The following is a 12097-nucleotide window of genomic DNA, read 5'->3' as shown; positions in this document are numbered from 1 at the left end:
ATGAATCCACACACAGAAAGACAGAAGTAACCCAATTTCTGTGTTTTAATCGCTTCCTTATTTCTTTTTTCTTACTTCCTCTCATCTTTTTGTTCTTTTATTTTCTTCCATTTCCTCTCTGGGTGAGGGATGTGCAAACATTTTTCACAACATAACAATCTCAAAGTGTTACCATCCGAACAATGTCTTTCCTAGAGGCGTCAGTGGTTTAATACTGTTTCCTGCAGAGGTGTGCGGATGTTTCTCACTGTTTTGCCACCTATGATTTAGGCTGGATAATGCGTGAAAACTTATGGAGCCCGATGAGAAACAGAACTGGGTCCTTTCACACATGGAAATAATCTTTTATAGACATTGTGCTTTCTCTTTTTGTTTCTGTTTTAAGTGGGCTATCCATTTTAATGTGAGAATACGACTTACTAACTTTGAAAAACTTCATTGCAGACTTGACGTCATCCTTCACAATCAAACTTCGCATGGCTAAAATGTCAAACCATGGTGATAACCCACTCTATCAAACTATATAGTACTACCTGAAAGCTAGAACATATTCTCTACTAGAATGCCCTGTCCTTCATGCTTTAAAGGCGAGATGACTAGAGTGAATTAAATGAAATGAGAAACTCTTCATTTTTACAGCCATTTGCCTTTTCCCTTCAGGCAGAACCTGATCCATATTCAGCGCCCAAAAAGCCTGAAGTGCTGTTTGCCGTCTGTATGTAACTTGCTGCTAAGTTTTATATGGATTTGGTGAATTTCAGATCTCAGCTCGAGACTCCATGTTAGTTAACAATTTTTAATCAGAGTACTAATCAATAACATGATTAGGGAAGAATCAATAGCAAATACTAGTTTTTCTAGTATATCATACATGATGAAGGCCTAACCAGGGGAAATGACTTCCCTATACACCTCTGAGTATTGTCTTTAGAATCCAAGAGAGTAAGAAAGTAGAAAGATGTGCTCTTACCATTGTCATTGCCTTGCTTGATTTCCTCCGCTGTCCGATCTATTAATACATACAAAGACCAAACCACACAGGTGATCGCGATTACATGGAATGTGACAGAGCAGAATATTTTCCTCCTTTCACTCGTGGTCATCTGTAGTTTCTCCCACTGCAATCAGAAACAAATGATACAAAACTGAATTGCAAACTAGGGCATTTTGCTCCCCTTTTATTTCCCAGACATAGATTGTGAATGGAAGAAAAGCAGTAAATATCTGCAATTTCAGATGACACTATCATATTCGAATAAGTCCTCATGTTTGGAGAGAGATGAAATTATAACCTAGAGAGTTAAATATGTAACTTAAATATATATGTATATATGTGTGTGTGATATGTGTGTGTGTATTTTTTTTGAGACAGGGTCTCACTCTGTCGCCCAGGCTGAAGTGCAGTGGCACAAACTCAGGTTACTGCAACGTCTGCCTGCCAGGCTCAAGAGAACCTCCTGCCTCAGCCCCAAGAGTAGCTGGGACTATAGATATGTACCACCATGACCATCTAATTTTTGTATGTATTTGTAGATTTGGGGTCTTACCATGTTGCACAGGCTAATCTCAAACTCCAGGGCTTAAGCGAGCCACTCACCTTGTCCTCCCAAAGTGCTGGGATTATAGGCTTGAGCCACTGTGCCCAGCCTAACTTAAATATATATTAAAATGTAAACAAAAATAATTTTCTATTTTCCAAATGAATTAAATCAAGTAATTTCTGTTTCACAAGTCTGTAGTTTCCTCATCTGTCATATGAATGAGATAGCTTTAATATTGAGCAATTAAATTTCTTTTCAGAATTCTACCTATCACTTTTTATGGTACTAGGTTGTAAGTAGTAACAGGCAACACTGTCTTCTTGGATTATCATGCAACTGGACGTAGTGTTACATTCTTGAATGTATACATTTAACAAGTATTTGAAGGGCTGAATGATATTGGCAAGAGGAAGTAAACATTTTCTCTTCAGAACCATTCTAGGAAAACAAATTTTATCATTTGGGCAATACAAGCAATTCTGCTGCGGCCTCTTTTAGAGCCACGTTGACTTGCTGCTGCCATAAGGGTTATAACTTCTGTGGCGACTGCATTTCGACCTCAGCTTTCATCACACTCGGAGAAAGTTGAGGGCTGCTCCCTCAGTCGGGGAGAGGAAGAAGGTCACAGTTTTATTGAAGTTTGTTTCACATAAGGGAATATATCCCATATTTATTTTGAATAAATAGCCTCTCAAAATATATTTTAATGCCTTTGTATCTACAGTATCACTTCATTATGATGTTAGGAATTGTGTTTTTACTTTTCTTTGCACTCCTTCCCTAAAAAATTACAGTGATTTTATTAGAAGTGAACTGACATGCCAAGCTTTTAATAATCTAGGATTCTTTACATTATTATGCCCTCACTAAAGCAAAATCTTTAGAACTTCACAAGGCCCCATTCCTTCCCCACCTGACCATCACATGTGTAGAATTCAAGGCACAACTCAAAAACAAGATGCTGTACGTTGTGGTACATAACGTCCTGCCTCTGCCACCAGCTTTGAGACATGGATAAAATCACGTAGTCTCTCTGGGCCTCACTGCCTCATCTTCATGAGGAGCAGATTTTCACAGAGGCTATGACAGAGAGGTGGGGAAGAGAATAACTGTTCTTCTCTTCTTTTGTTAACAAACTAATCCCATTAGGGCTGACATTGTGCCCAGCTTAAAGCTACCTTTCCAACCTTCCTCGCTGCAGGTGGACATTGATTATTTTCCAGCAATGAGCGGTGAGCCGCTATCTAGTGGGATATTAAGTTTTTGCCTTTTTAATGTAGGTATTGTCCTTTGATCCTTTCCTTCATTTTCTGTTCTTGGCTACCTGGAATTCATAATTAAGTGGGAGAGTGTCAACAGTCATCTTGCACCCTTGAGGAAAAGTCCTGACAACTGGAGATTTCACAGCCCAATCAGCAACCGCTTGCCCAATCAGCGGCCAGCCCAATCAGCGACTGCTTGCCCAATCAGCAACAGCTTGCCAGCCCAATCAGCAACCGCTTGCCAGCCCAATCAGCAACCGCTTGCCCAATCAGCAACCGCTTGCCTTTGGACATCCTGTTGTCTCCCTGATGAAGCCATTATGTCCCAGGTCTCTGCCACTTCCTGTCAAATGCAATTACTGGTAAAAGAATTAAATAGATACTTCCCTACCTTCTCTTCCAGTCTAGGAGTAAGGGCCTATAATTTCATTTGTAAGACAGAATAATACTTGAAGTCTGACCTTGATGCTTTAGACAGCATTTAAAAAATTTTAGAGAAAAAAAAAATTTATTTACAAATACCACCCCTTCCTCTCCTCCATCTGGCCAGTCATCACACAATTTTCCTAGTGGGAGTTTGATAGAGTAAATTAAAAATTCACACTTTATCTTATACTTTTTAAAAATCAAACTATATTTAATCTATTATTCCAAGTATAACAATGGGGAAATAGTACTAATGTGGTTAAGGAATAAACAAATACTTCAATCTCAACTCTATTTTGAATTAATCAATCTTGAGCTGAGAAGACTTTAGTGTTACTTTGAGTTTTATCAAAATTTCATATCATATCTGTGCAAGATTGATTTTTTTAAAATTGTCTTTTGCCATTGGTTTACTGTAATATTAATCTGAATAACATATAATCATAGAATATTATTTGGCAATAGCACTTTGCAATTTAATAAATATTCCTTGAATTATTTCAGTATTTAATATGGATGAATAAAAGGGGAAGATGGCGTGGAAAAACAGCTGCACATTTTTAAAATTTCTGTGTTCCAAGTGGAGAGAATCCTTGCAGCAACAAAATATTCACATCAAATCATCCCTCAGTTATAAAAATTGACTTAAAATACTCTTAAAATTGGGACTTCTTATATCTTTGAAGCAATTTGATTAAATGGCTGGAGCACATCATTCAAAAGTAAGGAGCCTCAAATATAAAAACATCAGTGGAGCTGACAAGAATAGACCAAGTCATTCGTAAAGATCCATCTAGTTCCAGACAATAGAAGCTCTGAAGTCGTCACTTCTGAATCTCAGTAACATGCTAAGGAGAAGTGAAGTGTAAGGGGACCATCAACATCTTGTCTACTTTATAAATCCTTAGAGAAACCATTTAGAAGCTCGCTAGACAACACACAAGTAAATGTAATGCCACAGCGCCCTCTTCCTAACAACTGCATTACTGCATACACTATTCAGTTAATGGTGCTGGCAGAAATCAATGTATTTTATAAACCTTTCCCTTCATATTGTCTTTTCAGGTTTGTTTACAAAATTTCAATAAGTTTTGCAAGCCTTCTAAGAATGAGAAATGGAGAAGATAAGGATAGAAATCTTATTTTAATAACGCTGTCATAAGAGTGCCTTCATTTAATATTTGTGATGCTGAAATTCAGGAGTAGTTCACAAAAGATTTCGTGATAATCAAGTGATAATCTGTGAAATTTTCCATAGCATTTCTGCTCCCATGTTCTGCTTTAGCAAATCATATGTGACTTATGCTCCCGTTACTGGGAGTATATCGTTACCATGGTTACACCTCTAGAGAAGGTTGTTCCTGAGAAGATCCTCTTCAAGTCTCCAAAGTGTGGTCCCTGATCAGCCTCAGCAGTGCCAGCCTCACCCGGGCACTTGTTAGAGATGTTACTTTTTCCCACAGGACCCTCAGAAAATACAAACTATCGCCTTGTCAGTGATGAAGCAAAGTGTCTTTTGCTTTGCCATCAACAGGGCAGCAAGGGTCACCACCTTTGTCTTTAGACTGCTTGGGCCTGAGTAGAATATTTCATCCTCAGGTCTCTTGGTGTTGAGAAGATGTGTCTCTCCAAGCGGTCGTGAGGAAGCTGGTGGAAGTGAGACCGCAGCTCCCTTTCCGTTTCCCAAAGGTCGCGGAGAGGGAACACGCAACAGCACACACCCCACCATACTTTTTACAAATTATTTGCATTATATTCTGTTCTAAAATATAAATCTAAAAGTACTGCCTGAAGAAAAGTGTTGTTTAAATCTTTGTACCAGAGAAGAATAAAGGTAGTTTATTTGTACAATATAAAAATGCAGGAGGTAGGGAATACTTTGCCAAATTCATTTCTTCTTTTCTCTTGACAGTTCCACTGTGGTTTCCAGCTTCCCTAACAGTCGCGGTTACCTAGAATTACCAATTTATAGAATGATAGAGCAAAAAATCACCACCAGGTGGCGCCAGGCCCAAACAGTAGGTAGTACAGTAGCTTTTTTTTTTTTTTTTTTTTTTTTTTTTTTGTATGGCCAGACCCAGGACCTTCCAGCCAGTCAGGTGTGCAGGTTTTTCCTATTATTTTGCATAAATGCGAAGCCACATTTAATTGTTCACATTTTTCTGGCCCTTCCTGTCATATTATGGTGGGGTTTTGCTGCAGACGAGCAAAAATAATACCTGGAACAGCAAGTGCAGTTTATCACATTATTTACATGCCTTAGTAAGATATATTGTGCTAGAGGATAATAATTAAACCTTTTAAAAGCCCTTGGACTTGCCATGCTGGAGAAGTTTCTAGAGCATTCATTCATATGAAGCAGTGGGTCTCAGAGTTCTCCAGTAGCAGATGTAGCAGCAATCAGGAAACTTGTTGGAAACCCAGTATTTTCAGCCCTACACCAAACTCATTGAACCAGAAACTCTGGACATGGGGTCCCTGTAATGTGCTTTAACAAGCCCTCAGGTGATTCTGATGAAAGCTAAAGGTAGAGAACCACCTGTCTAAAGAATGACACTTAGCAGAGGTGCATGGTGACCTCAGTGGAGTTTATATTAGAAGTAGTACTTGTTACTCCACGTCATGAGCTAATTAGTAATCTACAAGGCGAGATCAACAAATGAGTTTGGTTTTCTGGCTGATTTAAATATTTAATTTAGATATTTCGGGTTGACTGGAAAAAATTACATAATCAATTCATTTATTTGAACTGAAATGATTTAGAGTTAGCTCATTCATCATTAAAGCAAACTGTTGCATTTTTAATGTTACTCTTCAATTTAGTGTTTAGGTGACATGAAACTCTATTAAAATCTAATTATATTAGTAACAATATGGAACACTCTGGGAGAGAACTAAGCAACAAACTCTTAATTCTGAGGAGTAACTCTTGAACCTTAACAAATCTTCAATTTTATAGTTATGCCTATGATAAATAATTTCCCTTTTGAAAATGCATTTTAAAAGACCAGCAAAAAAAAATTTGACCTCTGCAGGCCTTCAGTGAAATTTGCTACAAAACCGATGGTAGGGAGGAAACAGCAAAGCCAGGCAGGTGGTAGGCAGCTGATAAAGTTCACTAGTTAAGGTGCTCAGTATTAGACACAAGTCAGAAAGTGCACACAAGTGCAAACTAGTTCCCTCCTCACAATTACAGTGATGTGGTGGCTGTGTCCCCACCCAAATCTCATGTTGAATTGTAGTTCCTTCCCACATGTTATGAGAAGGACCTGGTGGGAGATAAGTGAATCATGGGAACAGTTTTCCCCATACTGTCCTTGTGGTAGTGAATAAGTCTCACAAGATCTGATGGTTTTAGATCATGAGGTCTCTATCTTGCCTGCCACCATGTAAGACATGCCTTTCACTGTCTGCCATGATTGTGAAGCCTCCCCTGCCATGTGGAACTATGAGTCCATTAAACTTCTTTTTCTTTATAAATTACCCAGTCTCAGGTATGTCTTTATCAGTAGCCTGAAAAGGGACTAATATATACAGATAAGCATGTATGTGGATGGTAAGAGTCAAACCTTCAGATGTAATAGCCGTAAATGCTCTGTGAGTCTATCTTTTCCTAAAAAAAAAATTCCCCTTAGTTCTCTTCCATGTTAGGTCCACCAGTGATAATATTTGGCATCTTCTGTGCATGGCCCAATATAAAGGGACACTCTATTTTCTGATTCAGTGCAGCTCCTCTGTCTCTCCTGATAATAGCACCAGAGGAAAGGTCTTGTACTGCACCAAAGATCAGGATCTGCGATCCAAAGGAACTGCAAATGGCAACAGTGAGGAATGAGCCACATGTCCAGATAAACCGGGGAGATCAGCAACCCAAATACAAACATCGAATCCACAGCTACCATCCTGGGACAGTGTGTGCACGCATTGGTTTAGAATTAGGGGAACTAGTTACTGATACCCAGGTTAGAGTAAAGATAACACTGCAAGCAATTGGCAGTCTTACCGAAAAATGGTAAGTAACAGTTCCACAAAGAGGAATACCTGAGACCCTGAAATCAATGGCTTCATTTTGCTACCACTCAGTGTGAGTCTCCTTTTGCATTCTGAACTGCTGGGTAATGGGCACGCTCTGAACGTGGAGGGGAATCATAGTAAAAATTATCCAGTTCTGGGAGTCTTTTCTACTTAGAAGTAGTTTTCAGTCTTGGCTGTCTAATGGAATCATTTGGGGCAGGAAGTTCCCAACAGACACACTCAGGCCTTGCTGAATCCATCACTGAGGAGTGAGCCATACAGTTGTGCAGTATATTCTGTCTGTGATCCAAGGAGTGTTTCTTAAGGATAAGGGCTCTGGGTTCAAATTCTAGCTCTGCCACTAAGTACTGTGTGAGCTTGAGTGAGTTATTTTAATTCTCTGTGCTTCCATTTCCTTATCTGTAAAATGGTGATTAGAATAGCATCTACTTTGCAGGGTAAAGTCGAAGCAACTTAATACATGTAAATGCAGAACACTATCAGGCACTTAGAAAGAATTCAACAAACGTAACAATTATCACGACCTGGCTCTTGTGGCACCACATCCAATTAGATTTCAGTTGTCCTTACCATCTAGATTAACCCGTCATGTTGATAACATCTCTCTCTCGGGGGTGAAGCTGAGATTTGTTCCGGCAGAATTAAGTCAGCGAAAGCACCCGCCTCCCATCTATTTTCCAAGTACAAATATATTTTTCAGAATACTGAGTCTCGTATCAGGAAAATACAGTCTGTGTTTGTTAAGTAGGTGAACAAAGATGAGAAGGGTTATTACATAAGTCACTTTGCATATACTAGGGAGAAACCGCTAAAAGACGCCGCGATGATAACTTCACTTCTATAAGAAATGGAACAAATATCATCATTGGTTGTCATACAGTCCCCAGTAACTTCTCATTCTTTTTTGTCAAATTTAAAATTGTATGTCATGTTTCCCAAAGACATACTGCTCTGGGTGACAGATTTCACAAAAGGTTAAAGGAACTCAAACATTCCGAATAAACTGAGAGCATTAACGTGGGTGTGTGGCTTAGAACTATGTCTTCTGTGGGTAATGGAGGACGTGAGACACAGTCTGCCTAGAAAGGTCCCGAGACAGCCCCAAAGAAGCTATTCTGACGACCTCAGTGATTGCAGAATCCAAGAAGCTACCTGAGAATGGACACATGAAAAAAAAAAAAAAAAAGCCCTTTCCTGACAATTCACTTGGATTTCTACACATGAAAACTCTTACTTTTCAAAAAAAGTTTTGAGGTTAATTGATGTTATATACTATTTTACCAAGAACTCACATTGCTTTGCAGTATTTAGTCTAGTACTTGAGACACGCTGGTCGAGTAAAAAATAGAGGTGTGATAGTAGGGAAAATGCAACCTATAACATAAACCCAAGCACTATTAAAATATCAATTTTAAATCTTCAGGAAAAGGTGCATTGACTTAAAGTAGCAGTAAGAGACATATATTGTACTGATGTGCTTGTCACGTTAGTTTACATAGATATTTTACAATGTGAGGAATACGTTACTAAGAACTGTGACTCAGTGGTGCTGTTGGAGGCATGAGAGATGTGTTAACAACTGCCAGATGAGAAATTGTCCAAACCAAAGAAATTAGTAGAGTCAGAGGCCAGGGGAACATAAAAGATGTTGGAAAGAGTGATGGAGAGCAGAGAGCTGGTAGGAGCAGGAGGTCTGGGGTGGTGGTAGGGAGAGGCATGCAATATGGTAGTTACGGTGAACAGGCTAGAAGCCACATGGTCAGACAGGCATTGGACCCAAACAGCTAAGCACTCAGACTCCTGCGTTAGGGAGACTTAGATCAGAGACCTCTCTGACTTGGGTCAAGTAACCTAACCTCCGAATGCGTTTTCTCATTGGTAAAATTGGAATGACACTAATGTCTCCTGTATAGAGTTTGCTGGAATTATACGAGATAATCTAGTTAGCACATAGGAAGCAGGCAAGTGAACCAGGGATCCCCAGCTGGTTTAGGAAACAAGGTTTCATATGGTTCACAGATATTTTATTAGGCCCATGGTGGGCTAAAAAAATTCTTCTTCTTTGAATTATTTTAAATGTAACAAACTCCGTTTTCCTGTCTCCACCACTATCTTCGGTTTACACCCAGCTATTCTCAGCCCACTTTACTCATTGATGTCACCTGCTTGGCAACTGTGGGCAACAGAGTTTGTGATTCTTGAAGCAACTGGCAGTCCTTGTTAGCTTCTGTTCTTCAGAAAGAAAGAAAGAAGCCATAAAGTGTAAAACAGACTCAAAACTTTTGTGATCTTGAAAAGAGCTGTGGATCTTAGAAGCCAACAGGAGGAGGTGTCAGAGGGGCCAGCCCGTACCGAAAAAATGTTCAGGAAGATTCAAGTTGCTGTATTGATAAGCCAGATGTCTATTAGAAAAATGGGGTGTGAGAATATTGATGTTACAAGCGTAAATATTCTAAAAATAGTGTGACCCGTATATTTGAAGTTACTAAATTATTTTTATAAAACAGATAAGCCATTTTATATTCAGTCAACTAAATCAGGGTTAGGAATTTCTCTACAAAATATATGTATATTACATATGTAAATATACATGAGCCTGATGTTAGATTACCAGAATAATTTTTCTTATAAACCTTGTCTTGATCTCTCATGGTTTTCTTTCAAGATTTTCATGACAGATGGGATTTCCTAAAAGTTTTGAGCAAGGTTATTTGTAATATAGAAAAACAGGTGCTGAGTAAAATCATCCACTAGAGGGAGTAATTATATCACACATAACGATGATTTGAATGGAAAAAAGAAATGGAAAAATGTTTATTTTATATATCTGTCCTGAGGGGAGACATAATATGTGGGATTTAGGCATGTTTGCACTAGAACTGTTGGGGTAAAAGTTAAAATTTCAGATTCCTAAGCTTTGTCCCAGCTCTATATCTGGGGGTGTGGCCTAGGAATCTGCATTCCTGGCAGGCACTCCAAGTGATTTTTATGATTTCAGCATCATAAAAATCATCAGAAGAGTTACTTCCCTAAGGAAAGAAAAGTTCAGGGACGTATTTTAGAGTGGCATTGTAATGTCTAACGCTTTTTCACAAGAGTGAATATATTTTTAGCTCTTTCCATATCTCCCCCAAAACTGACCTAAATCCGAGTTGATTAATATCACCACGTAAGAACACAAGTTACTTAAAGATTTAATTAATAGATGCATTAAAAATATTGAACCAATGCTTGGTTGTCTGTTTCCTCTTGGAGGTGAAAGATATTTTACCACACTCTGAAAGAGAAGTCAGTATACTTATTACTGCTTCAGGAATGGTGAACTAGCAGAAAATCGACTGAGCTGTGTCCACGAGGATACTTAATTGTGGATTGTGGCTTCATAAAGAAAACAAAAGGAATAACTGGGTTACATTCCACAGTGGCAGAGTCTCTCCTCCCCGGAGACTGAAACCCTTGCTGAGCGGACTCTTGGATGACCCTGCCATCGACGATGTTCTCCCTGGAAGCCCGTTTCTGTTGTGGGAGCTTCCCATCTTTCCTCCTCAGGGAACATGTGGAATCTGCCCAGGTGTGTGGGCATCACTCTCTGTGCCTACAGTGATCACAGCCTTGCCGTTTAGGAGACAGTGCTCATGTACTAAGCAGAAGCACAGACACTGACTGGGAAGATTAAAAGAGAAAAGCTTTTTAAAAGACCCAGTTTTACCCCATCATTTTCTAGATGAAGAAACTAGGCCCAGAGCACTGAATTGACTTACCCAGTGTGATATGTGAAATGATTAGATTTTTTTACATTCAGGAGCTAATTATTAAAGCATCACAACGTACTGGACATTGTTGTAGGATGCTGGGGAAGAAAATAGCCAAGATTTCTGCTTTGATGAAGCTGTATTAGGGTCACAATTGTGGAATTTTGTGTAGTTGTTAAAATAGGGAATGGTATAATTTTCCATCAATAAGAGATAATAGATTTTGACTTCATAAGTGCTTCTATCTTTCTCAATTCTCTGTTGTGTGTGTGTTTAGAAATGTCTTTCTAGAATATTCCTTTGGGTGGCAGCAAATAAAAAGAGAATCTTTGGAACCCTCTATATGTATCTACCCACAGTAAGCTCATCTGCTGACAATCCGTTGTCGATGCTTATTTTCATGGGTCAAAAGACTTCTTACATCCCGTTTCCACCCTTTAACAGCAGTGTCACATCTGAACATTGTATTTAATGTGATTGGGTTGAATTTTTTTTTTTTTTTTTACTCTTGAGGGTCTTTTAGTCACATACATATGTGAAATAAATCATATATATGATTTATATATATAAATAAAATATAGAATACATATTTATATATATATTCTACTCCAGTTTAAATGAGAGCCAGTGAAACTTTAAATATTGATTCCAGTTTTCATATAATACTTTTAAAATAGTGTTTTAGTTACTATATTTAAAAATACATTTTAACAGTACTTTGATATAAGTCTGATTAACTGGCTTAAAACATTACATTTGAGTTTGATTAACTGGCTAAATAATTACATTTGAATCTGTTTTTGGCATCATACTGACTCGGTGTTTATTAAGAATTTTGCCCTAAAACTGAAGATTTTGTTTTTAGAGAAGATTCCTTTGGGGTATATAAATTCCTTAGATTGTATTCAAAATATTGTGTGCATTTATTTTTTCTGGGGAAAGGTTCATGATTTTCAGTGGATTCTCAAAGAAATCTAAGAGATTTTCCAGGTTAAAGTCCTTGCTTGAAACTGCTCTCCCTTGAATTAATAGTGACATATGACTTAAACATAATGGAGCACTGGGCCAGGGAAGGGTTGGC

The 12097-nt window shown here is 38.4% G+C and overlaps 1 protein-coding gene across 14 annotated transcripts in view; it reads right to left on the bottom strand.

Annotated features, from left to right (window-relative positions):
- MARCHF1 (membrane associated ring-CH-type finger 1) overlaps positions 1-12097 on the bottom strand; it is a 933735-nt gene that overhangs the window by 14946 nt on the left and 906692 nt on the right. For all 14 annotated transcript variants that reach the window (XM_035292742.3, XM_054252825.2, XM_054252826.2 and 11 more), the window contains one exon: positions 971-1118. In XM_035292742.3, the coding sequence (XP_035148633.1) occupies positions 971-1118 (148 nt within the window). The remainder of the gene's footprint in view (positions 1-970; positions 1119-12097) is intronic.

The sequence above is a fragment of the Callithrix jacchus genome, chromosome 3, assembly GCF_049354715.1.
Source record: "Callithrix jacchus isolate 240 chromosome 3, calJac240_pri, whole genome shotgun sequence".
NCBI lineage: Eukaryota > Metazoa > Chordata > Mammalia > Primates > Cebidae > Callithrix > Callithrix jacchus.
Note: the sequence above shows the minus strand (reverse complement) of the source record. Positions and strands in the feature narration are given on the sequence as shown.